This window comes from Manis pentadactyla, chromosome 4, assembly GCF_030020395.1.
Source record: "Manis pentadactyla isolate mManPen7 chromosome 4, mManPen7.hap1, whole genome shotgun sequence".
NCBI lineage: Eukaryota > Metazoa > Chordata > Mammalia > Pholidota > Manidae > Manis > Manis pentadactyla.
In genome coordinates, this window is record NC_080022.1 from 173,846,320 (window position 1) to 173,864,437 (window position 18,118).

The window sequence follows — 18,118 nt, forward strand, 5'->3', positions numbered from 1 at the left end:
CATGGTAGACACTCAATAAATGTCACCTGAATGAACAAATTTTAGCTTTTTGAATGCTTTTTACTTGCTCATCCTCTTTTTAGTTGTGTTCATCTTTTTTGTTATGAGATGCAGTATAAAGAACCTAATGGTTGGTTTTGTGTTTTATAGTGAACTTAAAGATTGTGGGGGGTGGGGGGGTGGAAGGACAATATATGGATGAATATTGGCTGCGTCATTATAGCACTTGCATATATTTACAAAAATAGATTTGATTAGAACTAACGTGCATTCGAAAGACCTCTGAACAGATTAATGAAAGCTCTATTCTTGTTGCAGAGGCTGGAAACATAGGCTGAGTTTCTGACTCGCTTCTCTCTCTCACCTCTCAAGAAGTATATTTACATAGCTTATTGATATTGTCTTCAAATATATATATCCAGAATCCAACCACTTTGGTCCAAGCAACTGTTCTGTTTTTCTGTATGTCACCTGCTAGTCTTCAAGGCAGTGCAATAAGCTAGATTGATTTTAAATCATAAGGCAGATCATTTCCTCCTCCTGCTTGAAACTTTTCAGACTTGCCATCTGAGAATAAAAACCAAATACTCATAATGAATTACGGTAAGGCTCTGCAAGATTCCCCTTCCCCCTTACCTCTTCTGACTTCAGTTCCTACCATGAACTCCATTCATTCATTTTACTCCAGCCATATCAAATTCCTTTCAGTTCTTAAAATCTTCAAGCTGGCTCGAACCTTGTAACTTTTGCATTAGCTCTTAACTCCAGATATCCCAAAGTTTGTTCTTCTGTTTCTTTTCAGTATTTGCTAAAATACCACCTTCTTAGTGCAGTTTATCATGACTGCCTAATAGGAAATAATGCCCATTCCCACCTCTTAATCCTCTCACTGTCCTTTTCTCCATAGCATGTATCACCTTCTAATGTACTGCATAAAATTTACTTCCTCATATTGTTATTGCCTGCTTTTGGCACAGTATTAGAATATTAAGCACTTTGAGGGGATGGGGTGAGGTGGGGCAGAGCAGAGAATTTAGGGGGTGTGGGGAAAGGATATATCTCTTCCTTTCTATATCCCTAGCACCTAAAAAGCCTTGATGAGTGAATAAGTAATGGTTTGACTTGAATGAACAAAAGAATAGTTAGACTCAGTCTTCAGCCCTAGTTTTGCCATGGATTGGCCTATTGACATGACCTTTGACCTGCATCCTCTGGGTCTGTAAAATGGTGAATAAATGGACCCTATCATGTCTTACAAAAATTTCTTAGAAGGGTTTCTTCATTGTCTCTGTGAGCTGTATTTTTTACAAATTACCCAGTAGCTTAAGGAAAAATACTTTCCTTTAGAAAATATAGGCTGTTGCACCTTGACTTACCTTCTCACCTAAAAAAATTGAGAGAGTAACTCTATACCTAACAGTTGGATTTATTTAGTTTCCTGGCTATAATTAATATAAACAATATTTTCCTGTTCAGGGGGAAAAAATTAACATTAAACTCAAAAAATAATTGTCATGCATTTCCTTCCTTGGCGTATGACTGTGCTAGATAATATGGAGGATTCAAATATATTTGTATTTGTCAAGTCTTCAAGGAGCTTACCATTAGTTAACATTTTAAATACCAAATTGAGGCAACAATAAATGAAATAAATAAATCGGCCTAAGGTTCTGCTCTGGAAATGAGATTTAAATACACAGAATGTAATACACAACCATGATGCTTTAGGAAGTCTGACAATGTGGATAAAGTAAGTAGGGCCTCAGCTGTTAACCAGGAACATTTTCCTGGAAGGAGATGGGACTTGGATTTGACAACCTCTTTGAAAGGATGAATAAGATTTTGGATAGGTAAATATAGTGAAAGGGCAGAATCAATATGAACAAAGACATAAGAATAGGTAGTGTAGTAACCTTTATAGATTTCTAATAACCCTCTCTTACAGCGGTGACAACTTGATATACATTCATACATCTTCTAGAAGATAGACTGATGTAACTGTAATCAGAATTTAGAGAAAATTGTTGGAAATAGATAAAGTAGGGACAGATTGGGACTTCAAATACTGAGGTGAGTTTGGGTTAGCTTTATTACAGGAAATGGGGAGGTGGTTGCTGTTCTTAAGTAGGAGATGTCAGATATAATATTTTGAGAAGGGAATAGTGTGCAAGAGAGCTGCTATTTTTACTAATAGTTTTTACTTTGAAATAAAGTTTGTGAGGTCTATTTTATGCTTGTGATTGAGGCAAGAAAATGTTTTGTACAGAAGTTATTTTAGCAGAGAAACCTCATTTTGAAAGCTAGGGCAAATATTTCTTGCTTAATTAATGACCTTTTCCTCTTCTCTGAGGAGTGTCCACTTCAGTTGCTACATAGCCTAGTCATAGTCTTACTCAGAATAGGTAAATATTTTTTGTTTTCCTTGCTTTCAGGGGGAAAACAAGTGTTCAGTTATCCTTTTTTTTTTTTTTTATACTGAGGTATAGTTCCTTTGTCTTAATGTCCCTCTCTTCCACCCTTTTCATCTCTTGCACCCCCTAGTTCATAGAGATTTTTGAGTTAGAAAGGACCAGATGGATCATCTGGTTCATTGGTTTACAAAAACCTGTCATAATGGCATTGGAAGCTCAGACTGGTAACAGTCAAAATCTCTAGGCCCTGAAATCTGTAATTTAGGATGTTTGCTGAGGGATTCTGATGCTGAGTCAACACTGATCAAGTAGTATTTTTTAAAAGGTGTACAATATCCACCCCTTTCCCCCCGAGAGTCTGAGTAGATTTGATGTTGGACCTGGGCAGATAATATAGTTTGATAGAAGGTTCCCCAGGTGATTCTTTTTTTTTTTTTATTGAAGGGTAGTTGACAACAGTATTGCATTACATTAGTTTCAGGTGTACAACACAGTGATTCAACATTTATATACATGATAATTCTAGGTACCAGGTATCACCATACCAAGTTGTTACAATATTTTGACTATATTCCTTATGCTATACATTACATCCCAGTTACTTATTTATTTTACCATTGGAAGTATGTTTATATATATATATATTTTGTGAGGGCATCTCTCATATTTATTGATCAAATAGTTGTTAACCACAATAAATTTCTGTATAGGGGGGTCAATACTCAATGCACAATCATTAATCCACCCCAAGCCTAATTTTCGTCAGTCTCCAATCTTCTGATGCATAACGAACAAATTCTTACATGGAGTACAAATTCTTACATAGTGAATAAGTTACATGGTGAACAGTGCAAGGGCAGTCATCACAGAAGCTTTCGGTTTTGTTCATGCATTATGAACTATACACAGTCAGTTCAAATATGAATATTCATTTGATTTTTAAACTTGATTTATATGTGGATACCACATTTCTCTATTATTATTATTTTTAGTAAAATGCTGAAGTGGTAGGTAGATACGAGATAAAGGTAGAAAACAGAGTTTAGTGTTGTAAGAGAGCAAATGTAGATGATCAGGTGTGTGCCTGTAGACTATGTGTTAATCTGAGCTAGACGAGGGCAATAAACATCCATGTATGCAGAAGATTTCTCTCAGAACATGAGGGGGGAGGTTCTAAGCCTTACCTCTGCTGCTCCCCATTTTCTCACCAGATGGCCCCCTGCGACTGTGCCTGTCTTAGGTTGTTCCTCCCTTGAGGAATCTTACCCGTCTCTGGCTAACCAGTCATCTTCCGGGGCCATACAGGGAAATGTTAAGTTGGTAAGTGAGAGAGAAGCCTTATTGTTTGAAAAGGTTAGCTTTTTACTTCTTTGCATATTTATGCCCTGTGGCTTCTATGCCCAGCATTTGTCTTGAGGTATCTTTACCACTTGGAAGAATTATGATACTCGGTAAATTCGACATGTGGCACGAGTTCTATTTAAAGGTTGTGATTAGGTAGGAAGAAGAAAAGCTATAGAAGTAGCAGGCAGAAGAAAACCTGGGAAGATTGATTATTTCTTTGACATATCTTCTTGTAGAGTAACTTCAGCATGGATAGGTTTTAAACTACTAATTAAATTGTGCACACACATTAACATAATAGGAATATAGTTACCTAACCAAAGCATACCTGTAATTACCAGCCATCTCCAGTGAAACCAAGAAAACCAGTTAGGCACCTTAGGCATTTGTGAAAACTTATCTATGATATGGTGGATATTGTCCTACTGAACTTAAACAGTCTGAGAGAATTCAGATAAACTAGAACAACCCATTCCTGGGGACTGTTCATATCCCATATGTTCTTTTAACGATAAATAGTCTGTGGTTGTAAGATTTTGGAGTGCTACAATTTGCACTTCTCCTAATTCTTGGTTGAGTTCCAACAATATAGATCCAGTCCAATTTTTGTTTTACTGTATGCACAGGCCAACTTAGATATCTCCTTCATCATTCCCATGGCAAGTCCAGGAACTGGTGGGATGAGTGCATCTACACCTGTGACAGTGCGTGGATCTTTGTTGGAGTTGGAGTTTTTTTTTTTTTTTGCCGATCATCTTCTGTCATGAGTCTTCCCGAGAGTGCTGATGTTGGAAGTTCTTTTTCATATCGTATCTTAGTTCATTTTCGGGGTAGCCAAATTAGGCTTTGATCCTCTGTATAAACACAAACAGACCCTTTGCCTACACTTTTATATGCCCTTTATATCATTGTGTAGAACTCATTAGAGGTCACCACATAGGAACTGCTTTTTTTTTTTTTTTTTTTAATCATTAATCTACACTTACATGACGAATACTTTGTTTACTAGGCTCTCCCCTATACCGGGTCCCCCCTATATACTCCTTTACAGTCACTGTCCATCAGCGTAGCAAACTGTTGTAGAATCACTACTTGTCTTCTCTGTGTTGTACAGCCCTCCCCTTTCCCCAGGTGATTCTTAATACAGAATTTCCATTGAAAGCTTCTTGTCAGTCACATCTCATTTTCTAGACTAAAAAACCAAAGGCACAAAGTCCTGGTCACTTGTATCCAGTCCTTCTGTTGTACAATGTCAGAACCTGAGTTTGGTCACCTCTGCTTGCATTCATGGGGGAATTCATTTGTGTGGTTTTTTGTTTGATTTTCTTAGTGACCTAACTTTTGCCTTTGCCAAGCTGGGTGCATTTTTTACAATGGAGAGGATTTGCGGAGTCATTTTAGGTTTCTTTTTACATTCTCTATTTCCTGGGTGGGATGAATGTAAAATCTGAATTTGCAATTGTCAAACAAGCAGGAGCCTAATCCGGAATGAAATTTATACTTAGGAGAAACAGGTACTTTTGGAACAATTTTGTTTTTCTGGTTTGTTTGTTTCTTTTTAAGTTCTCCATTTCTAGTATATTGTAGTGACTTCGTTTCACCCAGTAGTTCTGGTTGCAGAAGCTCATCATTTACAGTTGTAGCACATCCATTGCGGTAATCCTTAAGCCACATTTGTGATCAGCTTAACTGGAAAGACTACATTGCTGCTATTAATACAGTATATAGTCTAGTTGATAATATAGTATAAAATACTGTATTCTGGTAAAGTTTTCAGATCTGGAAGATGTTGAATAAAAGGTGCTAAATGGTAACAACTATCTGTAGGTCAGGGCATTCAAGTGGAAGAAAGGGCAAGCTTGGGTCTGAGGCTGAGGCTGTACTCATTGCCATTGCTAGGCTTTGTGTTGAAAATAACTCTTGGGAAAGCAAAACTATGGTGGTGTGTTTTATTTCAGAGCTATAGCATAAGGAAAAGGCCTCTGGTAAACCAGTCCCCAGCCTCTAAACCTTTTGAAACTAACTCTTAAATTAAAATTGGAACTTACATTACCACTCACTGAAGCTGTTTTCTCTCTGTCCTGCAGGGTTTGATAGTTCTTGGGGAGGTGCATTCCCCAGAGCATACAACAGACTTATTTCTTCCACTTAGTTCTGAGGTGAAGACAGATCGTGGGAATGAAAAATTGGTAAGTATAAAAGACAGTGAGTGAGAATTTAGGGTATAGTGTCAGCTTGTATTCTCTGTAGTGCAAGGATCCTTGTATTGGCTGAAGGAAGGACTGTATCCCCTTTGATCACTTTGGACATTTTAAGACCCGAATTTCTGAATGGGGCAGTGCACGGCCCCTTATGCAGTTTTGTAGCTGACCTTGGAATTTAAAAGCAGCTCCTAACTCTTAAGACAACAGCCAGAGCAAGTTGGTGCTGTGGAATATTATGGGGATCAGGAGACTGGCTTTGACACCTTTGACAAGTAAGGTAACCTTTCTGAACCACTTTAAAGATGAAAAGGTTGGAGTAGAGGTTTAACTCAGATGTTGAAATATGAGTTTCCCTCTTTAATTCTGTAATACAGGTAAAGCTGTCTTTTTCCATAATCTTAAGTATCCTTTAGAGCCTAGTTCAGATCTCCCTCTTCCATAATTCTTCCCTTTCCTTTTTTCTCTCAGTACCAAAATTAATTTCTTTTCCTTCTGAATTTCAAGAGCACTCTTTTGTTTGTTTCACTTTTTCACGTTCTGTAGATCACTGGCTTTTATGAATGAACATTTCTTGCTTTAAATCATTTGTTAGAAATTCCAAAGTCCTGTGACAGTAGTTTGTTTAGGAGGCTAGTGGTTGTGCTTGCTCTGTAAATTGTGTGTTAAGCCAGCTAGTCTGCCTGCATCTGCAAATCAACAAAGCTTGCTGTTCTTTATTATTATCATTAGTAGGAACTCTCATGATATGGTGGTAACCAACTTCCCTAATGAGAGTGCTTAAAGCCAGCTGCTGATGCTAGGGATACATGTGAAGACATTAAGAGATTGATGGTTCTTAATTAGGAAAGTAGTTTTCAATTAATAGAATGCCATATTTTGCTCCATTCATGTCCATAATATGAGTTCATTATATACTATCTACGGATTTTTTAAAAGTGATTAAACTGTTTTAGAGATTGCTCTGACTAGGATAAACTGTTACAAGTGACAGAAAAACCTTACCAGTTAGTTGGAAGGTCAGCTGGTGCTGGTGGTATGATACATACAAGAAACATGAGACTTGAAGCATAGGTGAATGAGACTGAATTTTATTAAAGACATTTGTATATTTGTGTACAATATTCCAAAATTTTTCAGTTAACCTATAGTCATGTTTTCTCTCACCTCAGCTCTTGTGAAGGATAGAGCATAACAGTCTCTCGCTGTGATTGATTCTTATTGTTATATTTATGCATATTTGCATATGTGCTGCATGCTTATGCACCGCTTAGGGACCTGTCCCTTTCCCTACCCATCATTCATTTGCATGTGTATGCCATATATTAGATTATAAGATTCTTGCAGGTCATTACCATCTTCCTCACTTCTCATTGTGTTGGCCACAGTAGTTTCTACATTGTACAGTGGAATGCTTTTTGGATTCACTAAAATAAATAATAATTATGAAAACAATTGAGTATGTATACACTGTCACTATATGTCTTCAAGGAGAGGTTAACCCACTCCCTTTCTTGTGAAATTACATCTGCATGCTTTCTGAAAAATCTTCAAAGTGTCTTGCTTTCTGAAGGAAACAAAGGAGACAGAAGGCAGTATATTTGTATTGGGGGGTAGGCGGCAAAGCATATATTCCTCAAAAGACATTAAGTGTTTTAAAGGTACTTTAAAGTGTCAAATATTTTTAAGGCTGTGTCTAATACATCAGTTGCCAGGCAAAGTTTTTCATTGTAGGAGGGCACTATTCGATTTTGCCTTTCTGTTATCCAGCTGTTTTTTTTTTTTTTTTCCCCCAAGTGATTTATATCTTGTCTTCTCCATTTTGCTTTAAAAAATCTTAGGTCACACTTGATAGGGGCAGTTGTAAATTTTCGTACTCACATTTACCTACCCTATTCTCCATTTTTATTTAATTTCTTTTTCCAAAATGGAAATACTTATTGACCTTTTTGTTATATCTGTCTTTGCTCCCCCCAGAATTGAAGACTTCTGGTTTAAAAATAATTATGTCAGAGGTGGTGTTTATTTTGTTGTATCTATTTTATATTTTCATTTCTAAAACTCACTGAGATTAACAACATAGAAAAACCAAAGAGAATTTTTTTTTAATCGTCAAAAGAATGGTTTTAAGAAGCTAGACATAATTTTCAAAGGAATATACGGTGATTTACTGATTAAGGTGGGAATCATGATGGTGGCAGACTGGTAACAGTATCTTGATACCAGACAATGATTGGCATATATATATAGTCATTGAAGGGAAGAGTGCTGGAACAAGATAACTCAGTAATACACGAAATTCATTAATATCCTACAGAATAATAAAGCCATATGGTTTGGAGTTGTTTTCACTTAAGACACAAATCCATTGTAACTCTTCAATGTTCTAAAAAATCTATTTGATGGCATCTGGGCCCTATAGTAAAACAAATTAACTAATGCCTTAGTCATATGATCCACAGGATCACCTTTTTGCCTTATTTGCAAATAGAATGACTGTTTCTTTGACAGAAAGTATGTATATATATCTGCTTTGGTTATGAGCACAGCACAGATACTGCTGAAACAAACTATTCTAAAGGGGCCCAACCAGTGATCAAAAACCCCTGGAGACTGGATATATGAGTGAGCCTTTTTTTGTTTTTTTTGGTGTTATTAATGTACAATTACATGAGCAACATTATGGTTACTAGATTCCCCCTATTATCAAGTCCTCACCACATAACCCCATTACAGTCACTGTCCATCAGCATAGTAAGATGTTATAAAATCACTACCTGTCTTCTCTGTGCTATACTGCCTTCCCCATATCTGGCCCTCCCACCCCCCCACCCCCACTACATTATGTGTGCTCATCGTAATACCCCTTTTTCCCCCTTATCCTTCCCTTCCCACCCATCTTCCCCAGTCCCTTTCCCTTTGGTAACTGTTAGTCCATTCTTGGGTTCTTTGAGTCTGCTGCTGTTTTGCTCTTTCAGTTTTGTCTTTGTTCTTGTATTAGCCTCTTTTGAGACAAGGAATATTCCCTGATATGGGGAGGGAAAATCTAAGTAGAAACTTGTACAAAAATGCCTTTTAAAAAAATCCTTCAATCTGACTTCTAATTCAAAAGCAGTTTGAAAGTTAAGAATAGATGGAGGAGAGACTAAGGTCCTCTGGGTTTGTAGCTGTGATAAAGTCAACTGCTTTAATAAATTCTGATACGAAATTAAAGAGCCTTCTGAACAAAGAGGGTATGTCCCTGGGAAGAGAGAATGTTAAAAGCCTTGAGAGTTCTCCAGTGTTCTGAAACATAACCCTTTACCTTTCTCCTTCTCTTGAATAAATAATAGTCCCCTTTCCCCTAATTAAGAAAGAGTAACGAGCAAAAAAACTAACTTGGAGCCTACTATGCCTATTACTAGGTAGGAGAAGAATGCATTTTAAAATAACCAAAGAAAGTCAACAAAATTTCAGGCAAAATATATTCTCAGAGATGAAGGCCTGCACAGTCCATGTGGTACAGGGTTTCTGGAACTCAGCTGGAGAGCCATAGTCTCATTGGCTTGTATATTGTCAGCAGATGGAGTTCACAGCTGCCAAGTAGCTAGAAACTGAGAGAAGGAATAGTGGTAAAGAGGAGTCATGAGGGGCAGGAGACTTAGTTCCACAATCTATATAAGTCCCTCTCAGTTCTTGAGCTAACCCCTGAACTGTACATGATTGTGCAGTTTGGTAGAGCCTAGTACAAAGCAACAGTTGGTAGACTGAAAGAGCTGAACAGAAAATACAGTCATTGCCCATTGCAGGGAGACAGAATTTGGAGTTTCAATACCAACAAGACTTGCTAAATGCCTTGGACTTCACACTAAAGTCAGAGAGGGCTCCTACTTTAGGGGTTAAAGACTTTCCCAGAATTAAGGGATTCACAGTAGTATTAAGGAGAAATCCAAAATTGTCTCCAGTATATTTCTGTGAAAGCACATAAAACCAGCTCCACAAAATCAAAAGTCAGTTGGTTTCTAACCAATTAGAAATTTGCCTGCTACAGCAAAAATCACTCCTCAGGGAAAATTAGCTGAATCCAGGATCTCTACAACATATCATACACAATGTCTATATGTAATAAAAATTTATTAGATATATCAGTGAATAGGAAAATGTTATCCTCAGTCATGAAAAATGTTAGCCAATTGAAACTGATCCTGAGACGGTTCAGAGATTGGAATTAGGAAGTAAGGGCTTAAAAGCATCTAGTAAAAATATGTTTGGTGATTTAAAGTAAAAGTGAGCAAATAATGCCAAGGCATCTCAGCAGAGAGATGAAAATTTAAAAAGTATCAAATGGAACTTGTAGAACAAAAATTATAGAATTAAAAAGTACAGTAATAAAAAGTTTATTGATAACAGCAGTTTGAAAACTACACAAAAAGGGTCAGTGAACATGACAACAGATCAGTAGAAATTACTCAATGCAAGGAACAGAAAGACTGAACATAGAAATGTTCAGAAATGACTTAGTCCTAAGTAAACAGTAAATATATATAGTTTCAGTAGAAGAAGGAACAGTACAGGGGGAAATTGAGGAAATAATGGCTGGATATTTGAATGAAAAAGATCAGTTTTCAGAGACAAGAACAACAATTTGTTGGCAGAATATCTCTACTAAAAGAAATGTAAACACATCATGAGGAATAAAAAGACAGGAAAAGATACTTTCTGAATAGTAAGCATAAGAAAGCTATTGTGGGTATATTGATATGGGCAGAATAGTTTTTAAGAATCATTAACAGATAAAGGATAAAAAGGGTCAGTTCATCAGGAAGACCCAACATCCATCAACAGATGGATGCTTCAAATACATGAAGCCTAAAATACATGCAAGTGAAGGGATAGATAAATCCACGGTCGTACTTGGAAATTTCAGCACTTGTCACTAAGTAATTGATAGAATTATTTAGAATGATTGAACAGAAAACAGGTTTTAACAGATCCAGACGCTACCAATCACCTTGGCCTGGTTGACATTTATAGAACCCTATTTCCGCCCCACATTTCCCATACCTTCTTGTGTAAAGTAGAAATAATAATACAGTTCCTCAGTCCTTCATCTGCATTTCCAATATCCACAGATATCTGAGAACCAATCAAAAGTGTTTTCATCCCTTTAGTTCTGCATCAGACATTTGGTGGCAAAGTTCAATATATGACTTCTTGAAAGTCCATAGGAATTTCCATAACACTTCTGCCCTCAAGCTTCTTGGGTGGTAAGAGTGTGATTCTGTTCTTCATCTTTAGGGTTGTTGATAATTAACTATTGAAGAAGTGTAATATGCTTTTGACATAGTGTTTGGTCCATAATAAACACTTGGTAAAAGCTCACTGTTGTTCCAGACTGTGGGGTGTGTCTAGGAAACACCTGTAAGAAGAACTAGGTATCTAATAAACCTCAAGGACTTCATACTCTTCCAAGAGGCAGATACCTAGAGAATGGCGGAGGAAGAATTCTCAGTTCTTCTAAAGGAGGTCGGTAAAGGTAGCTTCATAGCAAAGGATGTACTTAACATTGAATCTTGTGGACTTGCTGAAGGATGGGGTAGGGAGTGAGTTCCAGCAGGGAGGTTACTTTATGTATAATGTCTAAGAGGCCTGAGAGAGCCTGGCTGTTATAGATGAACTGCAAATACTTTTCCGTGATGGAGTGTTTGGGTGATTGGGCCAATTCATAATGGATTTTGTATTTATCATAGTGACCTTATACTTTACCCAATAGGTGACAGGAAGCTGTAGACTGATATGTGATGTATGTATCAATGAAATTTGCTTTATTTATTAATGCTGGAGGTAAATTTTTCCTTTTTGTTTTTAACTTTAAAAAAATGATTTTAGATTTACACAAAAGTAATGTGGAGTCTCCACATACCCTTTATCCAGCTTCCCCTAACATTAGCAGTTTGTATAACTCATTTTTTTCTCACCATCCCTTTTTTTGGTCCAATCTCACTAAATTGCATTTAGTTTTTTGTTGTTGTTATTGTGGTTGTCATTAATCTACAATTACATGAAGAACATTATATTTACTAGGGTCCCTCCTTCACCAATAACCCCATTACAGTCACTGTCCATCAGCGTAGTAAGATGTTGTAGTCTCACTACTTATCGTCTCTGTGTTGCACAGCCCGCCCCATGCCCACCCCCACCCCACATTATACATGCCAATTGTAATACCCCCTTTCCTTTTCCCCACCCTTATCCTTCCCCTGCCTCCCATTCTCCCCAGTCCCTTTCCCTTTGGTAACTGTTAGTCCATTCCTGGGTTCTGTGATTCTGCTGCTGTTTTGTTCCTTCAGTTTTCCTTTGTTCTTATACTCCACATGAGTGAAATCATTTGGTACTTGTCTTTCTCTGCCTGCCTTATTTCACTGAGCATAATACCCTCTAGCTCCATCCATGTTGTTGCAAATGGTAGGATTTGTTTTCTTCTTATGGCTGAATAATAGTCCATTGTGTATATGTACCACATCTTCTTTATCCATTCATCTACTGATGGACACTTAGGTTGCTTCCATTTCTTGGCTATTGTAAATAGTGCAGCGATAAATATAGGGGTGCATCTGTCTTTTTCAAACTGGAGTGCTGCATTCTTAGGGTAAATTCCTAAAAGTGGAATTCCTGGGTCAAATGGTATTTCTATTTTGAGCTTTTTGAGGAACCTCCATACTGCTTTACATAGTGGTTGAACTAATTTGCATTCCCACCAGCAGTGTAGGAGGGTTCCTCTTTCTCCACAACCTCACCAACATTTGTTTTTGTTTGTCTTTTGGATGGTGGCGATCCTTACTGGTGTGAGGTGATATCTCATTGTGGTTTTAATTTGCATTTCTCTGATAACTAGCAATGCGGAGCATCTTTTCATGTGTCTGTTGGCCATCTGAATTTCTTTGGAGAAATGTCTGTTCAGCTCCTCTGCCCATTTTTTAATTGGATTATTTGCTTTTTGTTTGTTGAGGTGCGTGAGCTCTTTATATATTTTGGATGTCACGCCTTTATCAGATCTGTCATTTATGAATATATTCTCCCATACTGTAGGGTACCTTTTTGTTCTATTGATGGTGTCCTTTGCTGTACAGAAGCTTTTCAGCTTGACATAGTCCCACTTGTTCATTTTTGCTTTTGTTTCCCTTGCCCGGGGAGATATGTTCATGAAGAAGTCGCTCATGTTTATGTCCAAGAGATTTTTGCCTATGTTTTTTTCTAAGAGTTTTATGGTTTCATGACTTACATTCAGGTCTTTGATCCATTTCGAATTTACTTTTGTGTATGGGGTTAGACTGATCAGTTTCATTCTCTTAACATGTAGCTGTCTAGTTTTGCCAGCACTGTCTGTTGAAGAGACTGTCATTTCCCCATTGTATGTCCATGGCTCCTTTATCATATATTAATTGACTATATATGTTTGGGTTAATGTCTGGAGTCTCTGTTCTGTTACACTGGTCTGTGGCTCTGTTCTTGTGCCAGTACCAAATTGTCTTGATTACTGTGGCTTTGTAGTAGAGCTTAAAGTTGAGGAGTGAGATTCCCCCCCACTTTATTCTTCCTTCTCAGGATTGTTTTGGCTACTTGGGGTCTTTGGTGTTTCCATATGAATTTTTGAACTATTTGTTCCAGTTCATTGAAGAATGCTGTTGGTAATTTGATAGGGATTGTATCAAATCTGTATATTGCTTTGGGCAGGATGGCCATTTTGACGATACTAATTCTTCCTAGCCAAGAGCAGGGGATGAGTTTCCATTTGTTAGTGTCCTCTTTAATTTCTCTTCAGAGTGTCTTGTAGTTTTCAGGGTATAGGTCTTTCACTTGTTTGGTTAGGTTTCTTCCTAGGCATTTTATTCTTTCTGATGTAATTGTGAATGGAATTGTTTTCCTGATTTATCTTTCTATTGGTTCATTGTTAGTGTATAGGAAAGCCACAGATTTCTGTGTGTTAATTTTGTATCCTGCAACTTTGCTGAATTCTGATATTAGTTCTAGTAGTTTTGGAGTGGAGTCTTTAGGGTTTTTTATGTACAGTATCATGTCGTCTGCAAATAGTGACAGTTTGACTTCTTCTTTACCAATCTGGATTCCTTCTACTTCTTTGTTTTGTCTAATTGCCATGGCTAGGACCTCCAGTACTATGTTAAATAATAGTGGGGAGAGTGGGCATCCCTGTCTTGTTCCTGATCTCAGAGGAAAAGCTTTCAGCTTCTCGCTGTTCAGTATGATGTTAGCTGTGGGTTTACCATATATGGCCTTTATTATGTTGAGGTACTTGCCCTCTATGCCCATTTTGTTGAGAGTTTTTATCATGAATGGATGTTGAATTTTGTCAAATGCTTTTTCAGCATCTATGGAGATGATCATGTGGTTTTTGTCCTTTTTGTTGATGTGGTGGATGATGATGGATTTTCGAATGTTGTACTATCCTTGCATCCCTGGGATGAATCCCACTTGGTCATGGTGTATGATCGTTTTGATACATTTTTGAATTTGGTTTGCTAATATTTTGTTGAGTATTTTTGCATCTACGTTTATCAGGGATATTGGTCTGTAATTTTCTTTTTTGATGGGGTCTTTGCCTGGTTTTGGTATTAGGGTTATGTTGGCTTCATAGAATGAGTTTGGGAGTATTCCCTCCTCTTCTATTTTTTGGAAAACTTCAAGGAGAATGGTATTATATCTTCTCTGTATGTCTGATAAAATTCGGAGGTAAATCCATCTGGCCCAGAGGTTTTGTTCTTGGGTAGTTTTTTGATTACCGCTTCGATTTCTTTGCTCGTAATTGGTTTATTTAAATTTTGTGTTTCTTCCTTGGTCAATCTTGGAAGGTTGTATTTTTCTATGAAGTTGTCCATTTCTTCTAGGTTTTCCAGCTTGTTTGCATATAGGTTTTCATAGTAGTCTCTAATAATTCTTTGTATTTCTGGGGGGTCTGTTGTGGTTTTTCCTATTTCATTTCTGATTCTGTTGATGTGTGTTGATTCTCTTTTTCTCTTAATATGTTTGGCTAGAGGCTTATCTATTTTGTTTATTTTCTCAAAGAACCAGCTCTTGGTTTCATTGATTTTTTTCTATTATTTTATTCTTCTCAATTTTATTTATTTGTTATCTAATTTTTATTATGACCCTCCTTTTGCTGACTTTAGGCCTCATTTGTTCTTCTTTTTCTAGTTTTGATAATTGTGATGTTAGACTATTCATTTGGGATTGTTCTTCCTTCTTTAAGTATGCCTGGATTGCTATATACTTTCCTCTTAAGACTGCTTTCACTGCGTCCCACAGAAGTTGGGGCTTTGTGTTGTTGTTGTCATTTGTTTCCATATATTCCTTGATCTCTATTTTAATTTGTTTGTTGATCCATTGATTATTTAGGAGCATGTTGTTAAGCCTCCATGTGTTTGTGAGCCTTTTTGTTTTCTTTGTACAATTTATTTCTGGGTTTATACCTTTGTGGTCTGAAAAGTTGGTTGGTAGAATTTCAGTCTTTTGGAATTTACGGAGGCTCGTTTTGTGGCCTAGTATGTGGTCTATTCTGGAGAATGTTCCATGTGCACTTGAGAAGAATGTGTATCCTATTGCTTTTGAATGTAGAATTCTATAGATGTCTGTTAGGTCCATCTTTTCTAATGTGTTGTTCAGTGCCTCTGTGTCCTTACTTATTTTCTGTCTGGTCGATCTGTCCTTTGCAATGAGTGGCGTGTTGAAGTCTTCTAAAATGAATGTATTGCATTCTATTTCCCCCTTTAGTTCTGTTAGTATTTGTTTCATATATGCTGGTACTCCTGTGTTGGGTGCATATATATTTATAATGGTTATGTCTTCTTGTTAGACTGAGCCCTTTATCATTATGTAGTGTCCTTCTTTATCTCGTGTTACTTTCTTTGTTTTGAAGTCTATTTTGTCTGGTAGTAGTACTGCAGCACCTGCTTTTTACTCCTTGCTGTTTGCATGAAATATCTTTTCCATCCCTTGACTTTTAATCTGTGTATGTCTTTGGGTTTGAGGTGAGTCCCTTGTAAGCAGCATACAGATGGGTCTTGCTTTTTTATCCATTCTGTTACTCGGTGTCTTTTGATTGGTGCATTCAGTCCATTTACATTTAGGGTGATTATTGAACGATATGTACTTATTGCCATTGCAGGCTTTAGATTCGTGGTTACAAAAGGTTCAAGGTTATCTTCTTTAGTATCTTACTGTCTAACTTAACTCGCTTATTGAGCTATTATAAAGACTGTCTGGTGATTCTTTAGTTCTCTCCCTTCTTATTCCTCCTCCTCCATTCTTTATATGTTGGTTGTTTTATTCTGTGCTCTTTTGTGTTTCCTTTAACTGCTTTTGTGGATAGTTGATTTTATTTTTTGCCTTTAGTTAGTATTTGGTTGGTCTGCTTTCTTTGCTGTGATTTTATTTTCTCTGGTGACATCTATTTAGTCTTAGGAGTGCTCCCATCTAGAGCAGTCCCTCTAAAATACCCTGTAGAGGTGATTTGTGGGAGGCAAATTCCCTCAACTTTTGCTTGTCTGGGAATTGTTTAATCCCTCCTTCATATTTAAATGATAATCGTGCTGGATACAGTATGCTTGGTTCAAGGCCCTTCTGTTTCATTGCATTAAATATATCATGCCATTCTCTTCTGGCCTGTAAGGTTTCTGTTGAGAAGTCTGATGATAGCCTTTGTAGATGTTTTCCTTTGTAGGTGACCTTTTTCCTCTCTCTAGCTGCCTTGAAAACTGTCCTTATCCTTGATCTTTGCCATTTTAATTATGTGTCTTGGTGGTGTCCTCCTTGGGTCCCTTCTGTTGGGAGTTCTGTGTACTTCCGTGGTCTGATTGATTATTTCCTCCCCCAGTTTGGGGAAGTTCGCAGTAATTATTTCTTCAAAGACACTTTTTATCCCTTTCTCTCTTGTCTTCTTCTTCTGGTACCCCTATAATGTGGATATTGTTCCTTTTGGATTGGTCACACAGTTCTCTTAATATTGTTTCATTCCTGGAGATCCTTTTATCTCTCTCTGCATCGGCTTCTATGCGTTCCTGTTCTCAGGTTTCTTCTATTCTATCAATGGCCTCTTGCATCTAATCCATTCTGCTTATTAATCCTTCCAGAGATTGTTTCATTTTTGTAATCTCCTTCTGAATGTCATCCCTTAGCTCTTGCATATTTCTCTGCAGCTCCATCAGCATGGTTATGACCTTTATTTTGAATTCTTTTTCAGGGAGATTGGTTAGGTCTATCTCCCCAGATTCCCTCTTGGGAGGATGTCTGGGTTAGTCTGGTTTGTATCAAATTCTTCAGCCTTTTCATGGTGATAGAGGTAGTTGTGGGGAGCTGGCGTGTGTCGGCTGGGAGAACGTCCCTTCTTGCTGGTTTGTGGCCTTCCTTTCCTGGGAGAACAGCGACCCCTAGCGGCTTGTGCTGGACAGCTGCATGCAGACAGGGTCACTGATTCTTGCCCAGCTGCTGTGGAGTAAGCACCGTGTTGTTGTGGGCGTGGCCGGCCTTAGGCCGCTGCTCCAATATGGCAGAGCTGCATCGGAGGGCAAACGGGCAGGAGGCTGTTTATCGCTGTGAGGGGCCTCCGAGCAGTGCTGCTGCTTAGGGGGTTAGGGTGCCCTTGGTTCCCTGGGATTCCAGCTGCTGGGCTAAGTGTCCCTGGACGCTTCTGTCCAGCTGTGGGGTCCCTGTCCCTTTAAGACTTTCAAAAAGCACTCGCTTTTCTTTGTCCCGTGGGCGCCGGCTGCGGGGACCTGCTCACACGTGTTATTGTCCTGTTTCCCTAGTATCCAGTACCCCATGCACTGTGTGTCTGTGCTCTGGTGCGGATGGCTAGGGTTGGGTGTTTAGCAGTCCTGGGCTCCCTTTCTCTCCCCACTCTGACTCCTCTCTTCCCGCCGGGAGCTGGGGTGGGGGGCGCTCGGGTCCCACCAGGCCGCGGCTTGTATGTTACCCCCTTCATGAGGTGCTGGGTTCTCGCAGGTGTAGATGTAGTCTGGCTGTTGTCCTGTGTCTTCTGGTTTCTCTTTTAGGAACCTGTGTCTTCTGGTTTCTCTTTTAGGAATAGTTGTATTTGTTGTATTTTCAAAAATATATATGGTTTTGGGAGGAGATTTCCGCTGCTCTACTCACGCCACCATCTTGGCTCCA

General features: G+C 38.1%; 1 protein-coding gene across 6 annotated transcripts in view; it reads left to right on the forward strand.

Annotated features, from left to right (window-relative positions):
- KANSL1 (KAT8 regulatory NSL complex subunit 1) overlaps positions 1 to 18,118 on the forward strand; it is a 190,823-nt gene that overhangs the window by 124,785 nt on the left and 47,920 nt on the right. For 4 of the 6 annotated variants that reach the window (XM_057501585.1, XM_057501587.1, XM_057501584.1 and 1 more), the window contains one exon: positions 5,843 to 5,944. The exons of the other annotated variants lie outside the window; for them this stretch is intronic. In XM_057501585.1, the coding sequence (XP_057357568.1) occupies positions 5,843 to 5,944 (102 nt within the window). The remainder of the gene's footprint in view (positions 1 to 5,842; positions 5,945 to 18,118) is intronic. 6 annotated transcript variants of the gene reach the window in all.